Source organism: Cinclus cinclus, chromosome 18 (assembly GCF_963662255.1).
Source record: "Cinclus cinclus chromosome 18, bCinCin1.1, whole genome shotgun sequence".
In the NCBI taxonomy this organism is placed as follows: Eukaryota; Metazoa; Chordata; class Aves; order Passeriformes; family Cinclidae; genus Cinclus; species Cinclus cinclus.
Genome location: NC_085063.1, coordinates 11910322 through 11930645, shown reverse-complemented (window position 1 = coordinate 11930645; position 20324 = coordinate 11910322). Strand labels below are relative to the sequence as shown.

Genomic DNA, 20324 nt, shown 5'->3' with positions numbered 1-20324 from the left:
CATCTTTGCTCAGCAGAACTTGCCCATCTCCTGCCCGGAGCAGCCACCCTGATCAGTGCAGGAGGAGCTCCGGCCTGGGAAGGTGTCTCAGACACTGCACATCAGGCACCTTGACTCTTGCAGAAATGCCCCTGAGCTTTCAGACTTTCCAGATTTTAAACAGGGTAAGTTCTGGCCTAGTTTGAACCCTGTCTCCTGTCTGCATGGAGATGAACAAAACCATTGCTAAGGGTTCTGGGCTGGAGGGACACAAATGTGCACAAACACCCTCTAGAGATGAAAAAGGTAATGTTAAACCTTCCTTAGAAGAAGAGAGATTTTTTTGTGAATGCAGCTCTCCTCCTCACTGCACAAACACATAGAGATCAGGCTTAGTGTTGCCACACTCAGATTTTCAGCATTTGACTTTGGTTATGATTTCAGGAGCTTAAGAAAATGCATGTTTTCGGTAACCCTTATGCAGGATGCTGGCTCTGAGATGAGATATTTAATAACTACCTGGAAGTTAATATTTTTTGCCTTCTCCAGTTTTCTACTGAGTTACTCTGCTAACTGGAACCAAGTCCTGGAACCAAGACCTTGTTACAGGACTGCTTCAGGATAATCCTGGCCTGAGCAGAAATTTTTCTCTGCTATGAATTGAGGGATTTATCTCAAAAGTAAGAGAATAAAAAGAAAAAATTACCTGTGAAAACATGTTTGTACCAAAGCTGCTCGAGCTGTGCCAGTTTAAATTCTGGTGTGAAGCACTAGGTGGCAACAAGGAACAAGAAATACTCTGGGATGAGGCGCTCACATTGCCTTTATCCACCCAGCCCGAGCTGCTGGTGTAAACAGCTCCATGTGCCAGAGGCTTGGGACACAGATATAGGGGAGGGGGAAAGGGGAAGAGGACTGCAGAACAGAGAAAGTGATCCACATCTTTTTCAGGCCAGATGTTTTGTTATCCTAAGAAATGTTGTGTGAAGCCACCAAATTTACAATCCACTGTGCTTCAGACTCAAATGCTACGAAATGTATAAATCAGTCTAAATGTAGAACACTAATTTCAGACAGAAGGTTTACATTGCATAGAAAATAGCTGAATCTGGGGCTAAAAAGAGATTATACTGCCCCACCCTTCTTTTTTCTTGTTAGTTCTCAATACCCCATGTTTCATTTGGATGTCATTTGGCAAGTTTTGTTATGCAAACATTATGCTCATATTATAATGATTTTGGCATTTTCTCCACGGGCATATGAAAGACAGAGGTCTGGGCTGTGCAGCAATCACAGAGGAGCAGCTAATAGACACTGGTACATTTTGTCCAGACTCAGAAACACAAGGCATAAATTTTAATACAGTCTGCCAGAGTCCAGCAGAGAAAATGTGAGACTGGAAAGCCACCACAGCTCAAGCCTTTGGTGGTTAGGAGCAACAGCGTGGGCAAGCAAAAATGCAGTGGTGGGATGGGGAAAAGGAGAATCTGATCCTGTGAGGAAGAGGGGAAGTGGGAGAGGGATCTTTTTTGCTAGATTGAAGATCTGGAGTGGTGCAGCCAGAGCCTTTTGAACTCAGTTACTCAGCCAGTTACCTCACAGCAAGAGCAAAACATCACTATTATCCTCTGTTCAACAAATTCATTTCAGTGCAGAATCTGAAGGGAAAAAAAAAAAAAGGCATAGCACAGCCTCTTCCCCTCTTGTGTTTTAACAGCAGGAAGTGAAATGGATGATCCAGCCATGAAATCTCCTCCTTCCACCATCCTGAAGAACTATGTCATTGTCGGTTCCTCCCAAATCTCAGGACAAGCTGCTCTCTTCCACCCCTCTGGCCAGAAAAGCTCAGAGCCCCATGGCAGAGGCCAGGTAACAACGCCCACCGGTTCCCCTCACCTGGCTGCCGTTCATCTGCCTTTACCTCCCAGCAGAGTCATTGAAGAACTCCACAGGGCTCTGGCCACCAAACACCGGCAGGACAGGTACTTACAGCCTCCAGGCTACAGGGCTGCATGAGGACACTCATCCCACCACACCATCCTTATTGGAAAATGTTCCTATCCTGTTGTTAGTATTTTAATGCTGCTACAGCTTGGGTTTGCCTTCCTTGTGATGTCACTGCTTGGAACAAACATCCTTGGTTAAAGTGCTTAATTTGGCAGCTACTTCACTGTATGTTCTTCCTTTATAAGGAGGCTACTGTGGCACACGAGTAGGTTTTCAAACAGGCAGAATCAGCTGATAGTCCCTGATTTACTGCAAAAGAAAATCTCCCCACAGGATACAAACTGAGAGTAGCAAAGGCACATTCTGCTCCAAGTACTCTACATATGAGAAATGCTGCAATTTCTGTGTCTCTTGGCTGACACATGAGCACATACAAGATCCATTTTTAATACAAATGTTTTTGTGGGAGTCCATTGGGTGCTTTATCTGGGTTTCATTGTAAGCCCTCCTGTGTATCAGAGGAGGACAGAGATAACCTTTGCCATCCCAGAGCTTGGGAGTGAAGTTGGTATAATTTCTCAGTTCCCTAACAGCTACTGCCCCAGGGAACAGATTCACATAATGACATTTCCAGGCCCTGTTAAACCTTTGTCATGATCATACAATATCATATGAATATTTCATGCCATGCATGTTTTACATCAGAAGGACATGTTGTTGTGGGGTTTTTAATCACTACAGTATATCTTGTGACCATATATCAAAGAAAAACATTATTCACCACTCCTCCATGTCTCATTTTAATAGAAGCAAGAAAATAGATCCACATTAGCCATTCTCCACTTAAAAATGCCATCCGGTGTTGGGCCACGCTGAACTCCCTGCCCCGCCCTTTATGAGCTACAGGAAGTTTTTCTCATTGTCATGTAAGTTTCTACTGCAGCAATAAAACTGTCCTTGTAAAATCTGGTCTGTGTATCTTCCACCCACAGCTTCCATGGAAGAGAAAGTAAAGGCTCTCCAAAAAAAAGGGTGGATGTCCGTCCCTCAAGAACGTCAAGTATGGAGCGCAACAAAGAGAAGGAGAACTCGCTGAGTTATGGCAGTGACTCAGAAAACAAGAGGAACTCAGTTAAAGAGTCAGATGAGAACAAAGAAAACATGATCATGAACTCAGAGCTCAAGGAAGAGTCTGTTTTTTATCAGGATGAGGAAGTTTTGAACGACTCTGTTATTTCTGGTAAGGATAGTCACTGTACTACAAAGATACACTCTCACAACCAAAGGGAATGCTCCAAAGGCACCAGAAAATATTGAGAAGGACAAATTCCTCTCCTGTCACATCAGCTTTTTGAAGGAATCCTGGTGAAAAGCTGAAGTTAAATTGGAGTCACAGTGACTCCAGGTAGTGCACACTGAGATATGCCACTGTGCTTTATCCTCTCAGTTCCTGGTGCACCCTTGGACTGCTCTGTATGAAGAGCAGCACTCCCAGACATCCCACAATGAACAGCCAGACCTTTCTGTACACGCAGTGCCAATGATTGTGCTGCCTTGGAATTCCAAGACTGTTATTCCATGCAGCGGTGGTACACAGGAAAGTGATTGAGACCAATCAATCTAGGAAGGACAAACATGCTGAGAAAATATCTTAAAGAATAAAGTTTCTCTCCATTTGGTCCATTTTACTCCTTCTTGAGACATATGGGAATATATTTTATAATCCTGTGCAATTATTTAAGGGAGCTTTGGCAAAATAATCAACTCTCATTAGAAAATTTGTAATTCAAGGGTTTTAATGTTTTTCCATGTTAGCAAGACAGATTCAATCTGAAATGAATCCTTCACTCTCTTCATGAATGCATTAAAAGAAGGCAGGCAGAGAACAATTTATCAAAAATAATTGTTAAAGCAGATGAAAGATGAATTTTCAAAGGTGTCTTTGAAAGCATGAGCCAACAGACAGGACGTGAGTTCTGCTGCTGTGTCTTAAGACACCAAGTAACAGGACAGACTCCTGAGGTAAAGCAAAAGAAAAGAGTCCCTTGCCCAATTGCTGTGCATTTAATGATAGCTTAAAACATGAAAAACACCTTTTAAGTTCTATTTCTTTTTCTGGCTATGTGTGTAAAAGTGACCTCCTTGGATAAAAAAATCTGTGAGCTAGAGGCAGCCAGGCAAAAAACACATTATCCCCTATGAGCAAAACCAAATTGGAATATTTAATTATTGAAAGTGAATCTCTATTTAATAAATAATTATTCATTATTATTATGATAGGAGGGCACTGATTATTGTACAAGTTTCAGTGATGTCTAGAAGCAGCTCTGGGCTTTCTACAGTAAGTGCTTGAGTTTTGGAAAATTCCTGCAGTTGAAGGACAGTGGTGGTGTACTGGGGATGGCTGAGGCCAATTGAGAAGAACAGAACCTGATTCAAAGATATTTTGGCATTATTGTGGCTGCAATAATGGACTGGCCCAGAAGATACTGAGCTCTGGGACTTATGTCCAGTTGGAGCAGGCTGGGACATTTCCCAGGCATTTCTGGTGTGGAGGCACTGCACAAATGCACCCTGCACATTCCAGAGGTGCAGCAGTGACAGGGACAGCATGAGAACAATTCCCTAAACATCTCCAGGTTCCTTCTAGGTTGAAGAAATCAGGGCTGGTTTCCAAATTAGGGAGTAAAACTATCCATTAATCCTGAGCTGCTTTGCAATCCCTGTACTGCCTTAGAAAGTCACCTGCTCTGCTACTGCCACCACGACAGGGCACAGTGCCACAGCCCTCTGGCTACAGGGGGTACAGACAGGTCACATAACTCTGGAAAAAAGTGAGGAATTATGCCTTGGTTTTCCATTCCTACTCAATAAATCATTATTTGAAACCTCTGAATACCCAAGGCAAGACAAGCTTAAGAAACAACGTTACTAGAACGTAGCCCACAGCTGATAACTGGTGCAATCAAGGTATGTCCAGCATCAGGCAGTGCTAGGATTTGCTTTTTGATTGATAAAACAGTGAGTATGATAAAAAGAACAGTAAACATACAGGAAATTAATGTCATTATTCAACTGAATTAAACCAGGAAGTTTCTGCAGTAACCTGCAGCCTGAACATGAAAAGGGTGTGGATTTCCCAAGCGTTTCTTGTTGACCTAGCTGGGGTTTGATATATCATGAAACAATCCAGCCAAAATCCTGCCTGAGATAGATGGTCGGGGGCAGACTGGCAATGATTGTGCCTGACTGGCCCAGAAAAATAACCCTTAGAAAAATAATACTTAAACAAGGGTGTTTGCAGGTTCAGTTTCTACTGAGGTAGTGATCAGGAATTTGCCTCAGGGTACTGAGTGAGGCTTTAATTTACTCTTTGTTCTCTAATTTTCTTTTATTCATGTGCGCTTGTTATTTTTTTAATATTTAGATTTTTCATATATACTTGCATTTTAACCTGTTCTGGTAAATTGTGTTTCATTATGAACAGTCCACCTTTGATTGACAGAGGGAGCTGATGCTGTTAATTAGGATTTTGACCCCACTTCCTTTAAAGTCAATGACAAAAATCCCATAGATTATATCACTTTCCATGTCCCCAGGATGCCCTGCCCTGGGACACTGCTGCAGCTCCCCTGGACACACAGAGCTCCTTGTCCACATGCAGTCTCTCCACAGAAACCTCCTGACATAGCCAAATTCCTTCTATGACCTCTTTAAGATTCTCAGGTGAAACTGGGAACGTGTGCCGGGATTTTTCTAGCCCTGAATGTCCTTCAGGTTGTTTCCAGCAGGAATTCTGTTGTTTCCTCTGCACCCACTCCCAGCATGGTGGAGGCTTGAGAAATCCTGTCAAGAGTCCCAAGTCTGTGGCTTTGTGAGCCAAATGCTTCTGATGGAGTCAGATATTCAGTTAGCAGAAGGCTCCCTGTGGCAGCAGCCAAGTCATTTAACTTCCCTGCCCATCTGTTAAATGTATATCTGCTACTTCAGACAGGGCTGTGTGCTTTAATTTAATTAATGCTTGCAACAGACTGTGAGAGCATTTCAAGGAAGGTGCTAAATAAGGGCACTGCTTTTGGGCTCCAGAAAGGGGTTTTGAGCTGATTATGGTTTCTGAAAAGTTTGACTTTAGACCAATGCAACTACCAAGAGATTTTTCACTGCTCGCACAGGGATACCAAAATTACTCCACCACATTCCTTCCAACAGGTAAATGTGGAAAGGAGATTGTACAGACTCCTCCCTCTGTATAAAGAAATTTGAGATCAGTAGTGATAATAATGGAGGTCTACAGATCCCTAGCAAATAAAACCCCAGTATTTGGGAATGAGAACCTATTTAAGATTTAGAATCTTGCCAACGTTGAGAGCATCCTTTAAAAAACAGACTTTAATCCTATCTCAAATGCCAAACAATAATACCAATTAAATGTCATTTTCTTTAAAAGTGAGGTGACCTTCTCTAGAAAAGGTGAAGCATTAAATTTAAAAAAACCCAAACTCTTTAAAACAAAAAAGAACCAAAGCAAATTAACCTCCTATTACGCACCATGCTCTCAAGATGAAACAAAGCTTTAACTCAGTTCCTGCATGCCCTGAGGAATATGTTCCCTCCGCATTTGCAGTGGCTTTGTGTCTGAGCCCTGCTCAGCTGTAGTGCTGCTTTCTGACATTAATGTGTACAACTGCTCCTTGCACAGCACCACACACATCACTGTCACTCTGTGCCATTCCTGCTCTCCAGAAGTTCCTGTTTCATCCCCAGGAGGATGCCTTTCTAATAACTTTCCTTTCAATGCATGTCCCAGGTACTTTGCCAAGAAAATGCAAGAAAGAACTGCTGGCAGTAAAACTACGGAACAGACCAAGTAAGCAGGAGCTGGAAGACAGGAATATTTTCCCAAGGAGAACAGATGAGGAAAGACAGGAAATCCGGCAGCAAATTGAAATGAAACTCTCAAAGTAAGTGTTGTGAATGAGAACAGGGAGGAGCCTCCCTTTACAAGGGAGCATCCTCTGAGCCCAGTCAGGTGAAGCACTGCCACCCACCCCCAAGTCCATTGCCTGCAGGGAACCATCCACAAACCAATACAGCACATTTTCAGTGTCAATCAGCCACAGGAGAAAAAGTCCTAACTCTCTCTTCAGTCAGGATTGCCTTGACTTCCAGGGAAAACAAGACATAAGTTAATTTGGGAGACAAAACCCTGCCAAATCTACCTGCAGTTCTGCTGCTGCAGTCAAGATTTGGACGTCCTCCAGAAAACCTAGTACTTTAACAAAAATAGCAGTGTAATTATTTATCAACCCAATTTGGCTTTGTCAGCTCTAGCTGAATGTGAGGATAAAGGCAATTGTGGGAGCTGCATATTTGCTTACCCAAGGGAAAGCTGCTGCACTGCTGGCTGCACTGGTGCCTTCAGGCAGCATTGCCCTCACCTGAGGAAGGTGCCAGTCTAAGTCCAGCTGCAGGCACAGCAGGGATGTTCTGGTTTTCATCAGTAACCAGGGCAACAGGGGAGAGCTGTGAGAGAAACAGCATCACTGGTGTGCAGCCTAAAGCAAAGATTGAAGGTAACTGGGAGGCTCAGACTGCACCATTTGGGTTTTGTGTATGCTTTTTTTAAGAGCTGCATTTGGATATCTGCAAACATGAATATTTTACAGGAGACAAAGTGGATTGTTAAATAATCTGTGCTGTGCTGCCCACACAGGGACAGCGAGCACTGCTCACCGCCAAAATGCTTGGAATCAAATTGGGAAACATGAATATAAGTTCATTTTCAAGGCTTATTAAATATTAAATATCTCAAGCCTCTCCTGAAAGAAACATTTATTGATATTTAGACTAACTCATTCATGTGCATGCTTTTGATTAAACTTTACCTCCAGGGACAGGGAATGAGAACAAATGTGTGGATCAGAGCACAAGTTGTAATGGACCACAGTTTATGGAGGAGAACATCTCTGCCTACACCACTCTTCCCCTCAGCTGCTGAGGGAAGACAGGGGAGGTTTTGGGTGCCCTTGTGGTGCCCCTGCAGCAGCAGAGATGAAGTGCTGGTCCCTGCAGTCTCAGTGACTGCACAGCAGCACTTTTCACCCAAAGGGGAGCAGTCCTTTGTGCCAGGTTCTGCACAACTCAGTGCAGCTGGCAGACCCTGCCACAGAAAACATGGACATCCAGACAAGCAGGAAAGATCCCATCTACAATGTACATTGAGTTCCAAGAGCTACAGACAGAGCAGATCACAGGTGTGTCCCATTAATACCCATCACCTTAGGAAGCAAAGATGGGTCTTGATCATCCTGGCCTGGCAAGCCTTGTGCATGCATTTCAGGAAAATACTTCACATTGCACCCCAATATCATTAATTCCATTAATTTGGCCACTCATGAGATCTCTTCATATATCAAGAGCTTAATGTGATTGCTTTAAAATACACAAAAAAATGGTTTCTACCCTGGTTTCTGCATCCCTCAAACCAAATTCAACCATCACAAACTATTCACTGAATGAGAAGATTGTCATACCCAGCTGCATCTCATATTGCTGAAATGCCTAGAAAGTCTCACCTCTTTTCAGCCCTGCTTGAGTTCTCTTAGTGTGAAAAGTGTGATGAAATTGCAGCTTCAGGTACTGTAACTACAGCCTTTATCCCTTTATCTTCATTTACCATTTATCTTGCTTAATAATAAGCCTAAAGAAACACTGTAAGAGATGCATCCCTAGAGTCAAATGTAGTACAAGGACTTGCAGAGGACACTGCTGGACAGGTGAAAGGGGCTGGTCACCACCAGGAGACAGGAAATTTGCTGTGTGTAGGTGAATGCAGCTAAAGGAGCCTCCCCTGCCTGCTGTGATCTCATGCAGCAATCTGGGGTGCAGCCCACCAGTGTCACTGGTGATGTCTAGAGGATGGCTAAAAGCCATCTTTGTTGCAAGTGTTGGAAGTCAGGCCTTAATTTGGTTCTTTCTTCCTGGAACACGGAAGATTGAGTGCATTTTGGGGAACAGACGGCGCAGAGATTGCTGGAATAGCCAGGAAAGGCAAAACAGATTGGGAGCAGTCTCCCACACAACTTGCAGCACATATGTGCTGGCAGAGCTCAGCTCAGCTCTTAACTCATCCACCAGAATAGAACATGACCGTGCAAACAAGCTCAGGTGGTGGATGAATGCAGGAAAATATTTACAACACCATGAAAAGCAAGTGGGTGTCCAAAAAACCCAACATCCAACCAACCAAGTAGAAATGAATTCTGGCAAAGGCCAAAGCCCTAGAGATATCCCTTTGGAGTTTCTGACTAGGACTCACCCCACAAAACCCAGGCCACCTCAGAGCCTACACTCAGAGCAGAGTCTGGCTGTGGTGTGGAAATGAAACCAAACTGGGACGAGTGAAATTCTTGGATGAGCTTTTGAGGTGTTTGTACTCATTCATGTCACTGGTACTTGGGCAGCACAGTCTCTGTGTGACAACTTGGAGGTTTATAGCTAAGGAGTGTAGTGCTGGGGTTGGAAGAGAGTGCTGCATGGGAGATGGGATCCAGTAGAAATATCTGTTCTCTGCAGGGCTTTGCCACTACCTGTGCAGAAAAGAGCAGTATGTTGCTGCTACTGCTGCAATTGTAACACTTAGATAACAGCAAATCACTAACCCAGTGTAACATCAGGCTATAGATCTGTGTTTAGCACAAAGAATGATCCATAGGCAGATTAACAAGTAGTTATTCAATGGCTGACTGCATAAGAATGGCACATAACCAGGCAGCTGTTAACAGGGTCGATACTTCTCAGCACAGTTGCAGGCGTTTGATGGTCTGTAGCTGTCTCACAAATTGCCTCTGCCCCATAGCTAACACAGCCTCACTCTGTACTCTGGAGGGAGAGATGTACTGACATAGATAACGTGCAAAATACACCAAATAATGGTGTTTATATAGCTTTTAAAATGGGGAGACAAAAGAATAGCATCCTCTCAAAACCACTGTATTATTTAAGTGGTTCTGGTTGTAACACATTTCAACAGCAGCTGTGAGCCTGCTGAGAAGAGCAACTCTCTGCTATCACTCTGATGGGTGTTTAGAAAGTCAAAGCTAAAACCCCTAGTTTCCTTCACTTTCCCACTCATTCCATCTCAAAAGAGATATAGGGAAATTCTGTATTTTGAGACAAATTCCACTTTTACAGTAGTGCAAATCTACCGACTTCAGATTTATTATTGACTGACAGCAGTGTGAGGAAAGATTCCAGGATTCATTTATGTGCATTGCTGCTTTTGAAGTGTATTTCCTGTATTTCGTGCTCCCAGCCAATTTAATCTACCACTTGTTGCCGTGGAAACATGGAATTTTCCCTCCTCCTCCCTCCAAAATGGCAGTATTCCAGTTCTCCCTATGCTGTAGTGCTTCTCTTACTAATCCATGCATCCCCAGTGCCCCAGAGCATGGTGCACACTTGGAATACTCTACTGTGCATTAGGCAACAGGGCTCCCAACAGGTCTTGGCTCCATTATTATGTGTTCAGAGCACAGATAATAAGCCCCCAATGGAATTCAGTGAATTGAGAGCTCTTTGTGGCACAAGGCAGAAAAGACATTTGCAAGTACAATTGTTTGCAATATCTGCTTCCTGTCTCACAGACACGCTTTGTTCTAGCAGGGGTTTCAGCTGAAACCTGGGGGAGTGAAAGACCTGATAGACTGAAGGGTGACTCAGGAAAAAGCTGTTTAATTAAATTTGGTATCTGTTTAGAAAGTTAATGTTTGAAGTGTCTAGGTGGCTCGTGCTTCTTGAGATTATAACCACGGTTAAAGACACTCCAGTATAACTTAATGTCTCAGTGAAAATACAAATTCCTGGAAATGATTATACTTGTAATAGTCACTTCATGTGCTGCTTCACCTCCTCTGGTATTTGTACAAGTACACACGATGCGTGAAGTGGCACTTAAAGGTGATGGGGACAGGTTTTAAATACAGAAACGTGGGCACAGGAGTCAGACAGGAAGAACAAAGGGTTTTTGTACACAGAGAGGAACTAAAACTTGAGCACCTAAAGCTGATCTTTACCATATTGAAAACATTGGCTTGGGTAGGTGGATGATGCTGGACCAAGGTTTCCTGGCAACAAAAATGAGGAGAAGGCATCTTCATTCAGTTGTTACCACATCTGGAATCCGTAGCTGTGGTGATGCCCTGAGCTTCCTGGACAAGCATTTTTGAGTTGACTCACTCAGGAACTGCAGATATAGCTAAAAGCACACCCAGGTGAGACCCTGGTTTGTCCCTGAGGTAACAGAGTGTGAAGTTCACAGTGCTGCTGGAGACAGAACAATACCAAGCAAAAAGCACTTCAGACTGGCAGCCTAAAAGCAAAACAGCACCACAGCTCAGCACAGAGCACTCACAAAGACAGTTTCACCTACTGGCAGCACAAAAGCTGTACCATGTTTCCCAAGGACAGCACATCCAGTGCCACTTCTCCATAGAAATGTCTCAGGGCAGCTTTGCTCACTGAAAGGGCATCAGCCCTTCAGACTGAGACATTCAGCAGAGAACTGGGTTGAATGCACAGAACTTTGGGGAACATTTTGTTTAGATAGACAAAAGAAAAAAAAAGGTAGTTGTACATGTACAAACTACTGGTAGCCCTAATGCAGAAGTTTAGGAGATGCTGAACTGAGCCCAGCATAAGATCACCTGGAGATTAGCAAGTTTTTTTTGATGAATCTCCAACTGTGCTCCAACTCCTGATGACTGGACTAAAAACCTAATTTCAGAAGGCTGGGAAGGCTTGACACAGATTCATTCCAGAGACAGAAAGGCAGGGGGGCATGTACAAAGAACAGATCAGCTGTCAGCACTAATTAGCTGTGTACAATTTAATGTATTTCATTATTGGGCAGGAACCATCCAGGTAACCATCTCACTGATGCTGAAAATAACCCCAGCGGCCACAGCGTGGGTGTGTGTGCAAGGCTCAGCTCCTCACATGAGACAGGAGCTAAATATAGAGCCACAATTTAATTCTGTGGGTGTGTGGGAGCCCAGGGAGTCTCCTGTCTCCTCGTTCTGCTCCAGCAAGATGTAATGCTGGCAGCAGGACCAGCTGGGGGCTGCTGTCAGACCTGCTCATGGCTGCAGGATTTTATTAGGATGCTCAGTGAGGATTTGGGATTTTTTTAAATGGCTTGCCCCTTTTCAGTTATGGGGTCTGCTTTTCAGGCTATGGAAAAGAAAAATATTGTGAGGGATGGAGGGGGGAACAGCAGGAAGAATGGAGGAGGTGCAAGTGAAGCTGAGATTTTTGTTTTGGTGCTGCCTCCAGGATTAAGAATTCCAGATCCCAAGGCATTAATATTGCCTGTGCTCTTCCTTGGTGTCAAGGCAGAGGCACACAGCTGGAAACCCAGCTGTGAACACAATGACAGACAGCACTGGCCTGGTCAAAGGGCTGGGGGTTAGTGTTTGCTGCCAGGGTTCCTGAAACAGCATTCAATGGGAAAAATCAGGAGGAAAGGGAGAAGACTCAAGTGCCATTAAGGTCTCCAAGCAATGAGTAAGTTCAGCCTCCTGTTTACATGGCTTTTCAAGTCCAAGTGAGCTGCAGAACAGTTCAAATAAAGCATTAGAGAGGGTTCAAGTACATCTGTACATGCTGTACCTTGACTACGCTGTCCCCTTGTCTAAAGGACTGAGAAAGGCTTGTTCCCTTTCAGGAGTTCAGGGTATTCTTGGAATATTAAACTCCAAGAATAGAATGGACCTCACTAACACCAATCCCTGGTCAGCAAGTGAACCTGACCTCACTGAGTGTGTGATCATACCAGGCCCTCTGGACAGCAGCTCTTGAACCAGAGGTGCTTCCTTGCTTCAGCAGCTCGTGCACAATTAATTATGGAGCACCCAGTCAGCTCTGGGCAAGAGCCATGGTCTGCAGCTGAACCAGAATGAGCAATTTGCTGTCTCAGATCAGCCTACAGCTTGTCTGGCAAGAATTTTTAAATGCCTTTATAATGGGTTGAACCACAGTTGCCTTAGTCCTGGGTTATCCTCTGGGTTGAACACAAGCGCATGACCCAGAGATGCCCCAAGTGCAGGCCTGTATTGCTGAGAATTCAGCATTCACTTTCTGCTGAAAATGGAGGGCATTTGTGCAAACAGGAGGCAGTGTCACTGCAGAGGCAGTAAATTCTGCCAGGCAACAACATGAAGTTCCAAATTCACAGGGTACAGCTGATTAAAGACTGTCTTCTGGGAAGACACTATCTCCTTACACTGCTCTGTTCTACTTCCCTGGCTCCAGTACTGGGAATTCCTAATCAAATCTGTTTTCCACAGCACAGTGAAGGCAAGGGCAGCAGGTCAGAGCACAGCAGGCAAGAGAAGAGCAGAGCAGCAGGTGGAAACACAGATAGGAATATGCAGGGCCTTTTCTGGGACACAGAGTCAATTCCTCGAATAGATCTGGTGTAAGTGGCACAAATTAAACTAGAAATAAAAAAATCAGAGTGCAGAAAGCCGTAGGTATCACAGGGCAGCATAATCACATAAATAAGCTCACAAGAAAACTGCTAAAGCAAGTGTCATTGAGTAAGGAAAAAGCCTTTTTGGGAAAAAAACAGTACACTTGTTTTGCCCTGCCAACCCGCCCACTACCAGCAGCACATGCTCAGCTCATCCCTTCCCAGAAATTGGGCACCTCCACTCGCCTGAAGATCTGGGCTCTATCCCTGTGGTGTGACAAGCAGTCATAAACCAAAGAGGAAATGCATAAAATGCCAGTCTGTAATGCTTCACCTTACACTGGATTATGATTCAGGTCCTTGAGCTCGTGTGGGTTTGCAGTACAAGTAATTACAGGAAGAAATTGCTTTAATTTAATTTGCAGAGCTTAATCAATAGAGACCAAAGTAAGCTGCTGTGGTTGTCAAAGTGATTTGTGTTGTTGTGGGATGAAAACCTGAGCAGAACAAGGTGCTGTAACTGATATGAGCTTCTGATAACCAAGGGTTGGGCAGGGAGGGATTCAGGCATTCACAGTGCCTGCCCTCACTTTGTAAGGTATGGTCACTGTATCACTGAGAGGATTTAGGATTACGCTTTTTTGGGTTAGATCTATTAATAAAATTCAGGAAAAATATTTTCTGCACTTAAAGCCAAGCATTTACTTCAGTTAGTTGGAAGAGAAGCCAGATGGGATGGACAGTGTGTATTTGAAAGGCTGTATAAGCACAGTCTCAACCAGAAGGGGTTTTGGCTGCATGATTTTCAACACATCCAATTCAGATGTGCCACTTGAAAGCATTTGAGAACAAAAAAAGGGTAAAGTTTGGGTGTTGTGTTGGTTCTCCTCCCACTTGCCTTTTAAACCTAACCAAATTTATTGGTAGACTGAATATTAATGAGTGTCACCACGACTGTTGCAGTGAATTGCCTTCAGAATACCTAAATGGTCACTTCTCCCACAAAATGTAAAATGTGTCTTGGTTTGGAGAAGAAAAAACCTCCTCACTGCACACACTGTCCCTGGGGACAGGGACAGCACTGATTTATCCCTGATTTATGGGGAGGGTTTTCACATGAATCACCTGTACTTTCCCATGAAGAGCTTGATCATATTTTTGAGCTCACTTCCAAAAAAACTGTGTTTCAGTACATGTGATCCAAGGAAACTGTAATTCATACCCTGCAGTTTCTGGTTCACCAAATTCTATGAGTTACTACAGTTCCCTCCTCCTGCAGCTCTGAGCACAGCTTCTGTAGCCTGGTTCATTCAGGATCTCAATTCCTTCAGGAATCAGAGGCTTGGGCTTGCTGCTTTCATGTAAAAAAACCCAAAAAAACGGGTCAGTCTAGCACAGTGTCTATGTGTTTGAAATAACTTCAGATAAAGTGAGGGGGGAGAAGAATGAAAGAAATAAGTATTTAGAAAATACAAAGTAGGGGAAGGAGAGAAAACAGGCCTGAACAGAAGGCCACTGATTTTCCTCAATCACTGCTCAACAGATGATGTGCAATTGTATCAATTATTAAAACATGGCTCTAGCTAAGTCTTTCTGATTCCACTGCCTCTGCCCACCTAGCAAGCTGCAGTTGTATAATCAGGTCTTGGGAGCTACTTGAGCCAGCCAGAGTGCTGTGAGTTTCCCTCAGTATCTGTTTTTCAGGATAATTAACTCATCCAAGTGGCCAGCACACTTCTTTGACCTCCCCAGACTCTGGAGAGTTGTTCTTTCCTGGAAAGCACTTTTCTTGTCTGTCTTTTCCTTTAGCTCTTACATGTAACACACCAGAAAACAAACAAGCAAACAAAAACAGGGATTCCCAGGTTTATCAATCCATGCTCATGGTTGTATCCAGTGAAATTGAGAAGAAATGGACCACACCTTTAGAGGCTGAGGACCTCCTCCTGTTGAAAGTCCACTTATGCAGAGGATATCAAGGCAACTGGGAAACAAGAACCACCAAGATGGCAAAATCTGAGTCTTAAATCACATTAGAAACAGGTACTGCAATCTAGTTAGTCCATTGCTCTGCAAAGATGAGACAGTTATTTTGTTTTCTAAAGGCTATACAGAATACTACTCAGCCAAGAAACAAAGAGCAGAATAAAACCTGAGTGCCTCACTGCAGAAAAAAACCAACTCTCAAAACCAAGACTACTTTGCTCACAGATGAACCACCAGTGTCATGCTTGAGATGATCATATCCATTAAGCAAATTAAATTCTGAATGAATTAATACTTCATTAGTTTCTCAGAAATTATGTTAAAAAAATTAAAGCCAGGCCCTCTCAGCAGTCTCTGCAGAAAGCAGCTGGCCTCTTGCACAGAGAGCAGCCTAATTTGAGGGCGTCTGCAAGAGCCACATTCTGGCCAGGCTACACTGCAGCCTTGTTAGAATCATCACTGGGAGTAGCTGTAGCACTTCCAAATACCACCCAGCTGGGGGAAAACATCCTCCTTCTTAAGAAAAGGTTAAACAAACCAGGACTGATGTGGTAAGGGAAGTTGTATTTATGGGCGTTGTGCAGTTAAGCTCACAGAAATCCATTCATCAGCCTGTTTACACCATAAAGAAAAAAGGTAACAGAGAACGATGTGTGTGGAAATGCCAAGCTTGGGTGTACAGAGGTGATGGGGGCAGGAGGCTCAGGGTGAGCAGGGAATTTTGGTCGGGGAGAGGCCCAGCACCACAGTGCTGTGACTTGCTGTGCATCACCTGCAACAGGCAGAAAACCGGGGTCTGAGGGAGGGTGTGCACAGGCTGCTTGAGCTCTGAGAGTCACTGCCAGCTTCCACAGCTCTGCCTGGCCTTCCCCACCCTGCAGTCCTGCCTCAGGCAGGGAACAGCTCTAAGGACAATCGCGGAGGTGGCACAATGGGATGCTTTCCTGAGAACACGAACAAAGGTTTTGCGAGGCAGCCTTGGGCTTTGTCAGTGAAAGACAGGGCATGTTGTACCACAACAAACCATGGCTGTAATGTCCAAACATGACCTCACATAATGGAATTCTTGCATTTTATTCAATTGAGTAACCTGGATTTCAGAAGATCAGAATATTCTGTTCTGTGTGAAATTTGCCAGCAAATTCTATTTGAATTGTTGTGACCCTAACTAAACACAGGATCCTGAACAAAGTTAAGGAGGGTCTCAGAAAGCTCTGGGGAAGAGCAGACAGAATATAAGGATGAAGTTTTAAAACTCAAATCCTGCCCGTATTTTCCTGTAAGTTAGCCTGTCTGCAGTGCTCAGTGTCACACTTAGTGGCATCGAGTCATACTCCTCACCCTGTCCAATTTAAAAAACAAAGAAAAACAGAATTACTGAAATACCACTTACAGAGGGAAGTGAATAAATTCCCAGAGGGGCTGCAAATCCGTTTTTTCAGACAAGACAGTTTGCCACGTTCTCCTATTCTGTACAACGCAGATAACCACGTACACCAGGTTTAGAGAGCACTGTGAGAGCTGCTGGTGAAAGAACTACAAAATTGATTATTGAGACCTGAGGACTTGTACCCCTACAGACTTGTTGGGCCACATCTTTGAGCTGTCAATGGAATTTCTCATTTCACTCTGCACTGAGAGCAGGAACACTCTTTGTATTGCAAAAAATCAACAGATAACCTCAAGAGAATTTTTGAAAGAGGCAAAACGTTAAAAGCAAATAAATGGGAGTGCAGTCAAAAGCAGGATTCAGAGCCTGCTGTGGGCAAAGGCTAGTGTGGCTCTGGCCAGCCAAGGTTAGTGACAGTGGGAGGCAAGGCTGTTGGTTTCACTCTGTCCTGGAAAATGCTGGGCCGACAATATTGTGCATGAGAGGAACAGAAAATAGTGCAGCAGATGGTGAAATGCTGTCTGAAGGGAGATCCCATCCTTTTGGAGAGGCTGTGTGGGTGAGTGACAGGCGAGAACTAGAAAGTACTTGCCTTGCCAGGGGGAACATTCCCAGAGAGACTCCTGCAGTCTGGGAGCAGGTGTGCAGCCACACACATGCTCCCAGCAGGACCTGTCTGTCCCAGCAGCATTTGCAGCTTCAGAAATTGCTGTCATTTAGGTTTTTCCTTCAGGGATTACACAAAGTACTCAGAGAGTGCTGCATTTGCCTTGATTTATTTCATTAATTAAGAAAGATGCTCCTTGGCATCAAGCCTGATACTACAAGGTGTTTGCAAGAAGTGCCACAGCACATCCCCTCCTGCTTGGAGCTGCTGGGTTAGGAGGTTCACAGCTCACTTAGCTTGATGCCCCCAGCTCTGGGGTGTGTGCTCCTTGCAGAGGCAAATTCATCTCACAGAGGTTCATTTGTCACCCCCCAGGCTTTGCAGATTGCCAAAGGGTCCTTGGTATACACCTCCAGGTGACAGGGAGGGATGCTCTTCAGAAGTCACTCCTCATGGGGAAATCCCCAGCAGCTCACACCCGTGGCAAGAAGGGCCATTCTCAAATCGTTCTGCATGGAGTGAGGGGGAGGAGGAGACCTGACACACAGCTGACAGCCCACACACACCAATACTTTGTCTGTCTCTGCAAATCCAGCTGTGGATTCTTCCAGTGACCCAAATCCCACAGTGGCACATTGCAGCAGCATCTGTTGTAGGGGCAACTGTTTATGGATTAAGTGCACAGTACTGCAGGATCTTAGTGCAGCCCTGAGCATCCCAGCTGAGGCCAGGATATTCTGGGACACTTCCACCCATGGACAATAGCTCTATTTGTTGCCCTCTGAAACAGAGCTAGAGCTACAGACCAAACTGATTTGTCTCTCTGTCATCCTGTGCCTGTCCTCTCTGACTGCCATGGCTGAAATCGCACTCCTGGCTTCCCAGGAAATTGAGTCATGAGCCCACAGACATTTCATTTTGTACAGGGCACAAAAGTGGCTGACAAGCCAGCCTCAGCCTCCCTGGAAGGGAACAGGCACAAACGTTGTATTAGGGATTGCTCATACAGCGAAGTTAAAACCTAGCTTTTTTCCCCCTTTTCCCCCACTTTGCTTATTTTTTTTATCACAATCCAGTAAGCACCCAGGAGTATGCAACTATCACGAGGACAGGAAAGTCTCAGGTCAGTGGCAGTCCCCACCACGGGGCTGAGGTCTGCCTCTGTCTGCTGGTCATTTCAGACTCCCTCCTGCTGCTCATGCAGCTGCTATCAGAGTTGGTTTTAGTATCATTTCAGCAGTGGCAGATGTCTTTATTTAAAATGTTCTTGTGGTAATAAACACATAGTGAGATAGAACTAAAACCCTGGGATTTATATGATTGCTTTTGTTTGCCTGTCCTGAAGCATCAAACCTACAATGTTCTCAATTTGCTCAAATCTGAGATATGTAGGATTGCTTTCTGCTTTTTCATTCTGCAGGAACACAGAGTTCCAGATTTTTATTCCTGTTTCAGAGGGAAAGAAAAAAAATAAAAATAAAAATAAAAATAAAAATAAAAATTAAAAAAAATAATAATAAAAAAAGGAAAATCTGCTTTACAATGAAATGTTAACCATTTTCAGTGACCTGCACAGTGTGACCAGGTCATACCCAGCACTTGGCTTCTGCTGGAAGAACCTTCAACACCCATTTTATACCCAGCCTGAAGCTCTCCTCAACTTTCAGCAAAGGAGGGGCACTGGGAGCTGCACCACTTGCTCTGTTATTTGAAGAGTGTGTTCTTTCAGCACTTTGCCTTGCTGAGCTATTTTTAGCTTGAAAGTATTCCCCAAACCAGCTCTTTGCCCAGCTGCAAGGCAGAGCAGAAGTGAGAACAAGCTGCTGTTCATGAGAACAGTGCTGCTCACAGTGGCATTGCTGCTGAACAAGACACTCATCAAACTACAGACAGGGAACACATCTTTGGCTGAACAACCCATTGTATTTTTGTCACCCAAATGACTAAATATTGTAATTTTATCAAATTAAAATTACTATCCAGCAGCTCTCAAACCACAGAGTGGGGGAAGCAGGTGGAAGGGAGAGGAGGAAGCTGCTGCTCTGAAATAAGCAGTTGTTACATTTCAACCCCCTGCCAGCATGCTAGGTCTTGCATATTAACTAATAACTCAGATGAAAATTAAAGCCATTATGTTATATTGGTCCTAGAATGTGCAACAGTATCCTCTAAGTGTCCTTATCTGAGTGTGGAGAGGGGTTTGAAAGCAAAAGCCTCCTGCAGTGATGGAAGGATGCTCAGCATCTGCACTGAACTTTGCAGCAGATCTTTGAACTGGGTCCTGATCTGCTCCCAGCTGTGCCTGGCCTTTCTTCCTCACACCTTGGGAAAATTAGGCACCCAAAGGTCAAATGCAGCAGGGCTTTCACAGGTGGTGAGAACAGTGATTACCCTCAAGCCCTCTCCACCTGAATCCCCTGACACAATTAGGTCCTGGCTGTGTTGTTTCAGCCCACACAGTGCTGACAGCCCTGTGCAATAACAAACCTGTCACGGGGCAGGTCCTTCAGGGACAGTGGGTTATGATACAAGGGTCATGCTGGGCAAATGTGTAGTTTCTATTTCAGCTGAAATCTGAACTCTTTGCAGGGCTCCTATCACAGAAATGATAATGGTGGACAAGTATAATTGCCTGACAGATGAGTGACAACATAATTAACTGAACTCATGCTGATAAGCAGCTTTGAAAATCCAGACAGAACTAAAGGCCAAACAAATAAATAACACATGTAATTAAGGCAACATTTATAGCCTCTGTGTTTATCTGCAGTTTTCTTATTTGGAAGCAAAAAATAGTTCACAATGGCACAGAGACACAAATAGCAGGCAATTTTTAAGAATGCAACTCACAACATTTACCAAACTATCTCACCCTTTTCACACTGCTCTGAGCTCCCTACTGTCACAGAAGGTCAGCAACTGCTCTTTGGAGGACACTTTTGGAT

General features: G+C 44.1%; 1 protein-coding gene across 1 annotated transcript in view; it reads left to right on the top strand.

The window, feature by feature from the left end:
• PHACTR3 (phosphatase and actin regulator 3) overlaps positions 1 to 20324 on the top strand; it is a 98170-nt gene that overhangs the window by 64030 nt on the left and 13816 nt on the right. The window contains exons 6-8 of the mRNA XM_062504967.1: positions 1697 to 1961; positions 2919 to 3166; positions 6734 to 6887. Of these exons, the coding sequence (XP_062360951.1) occupies positions 1697 to 1961; positions 2919 to 3166; positions 6734 to 6887 (667 nt within the window). The remainder of the gene's footprint in view (positions 1 to 1696; positions 1962 to 2918; positions 3167 to 6733; positions 6888 to 20324) is intronic.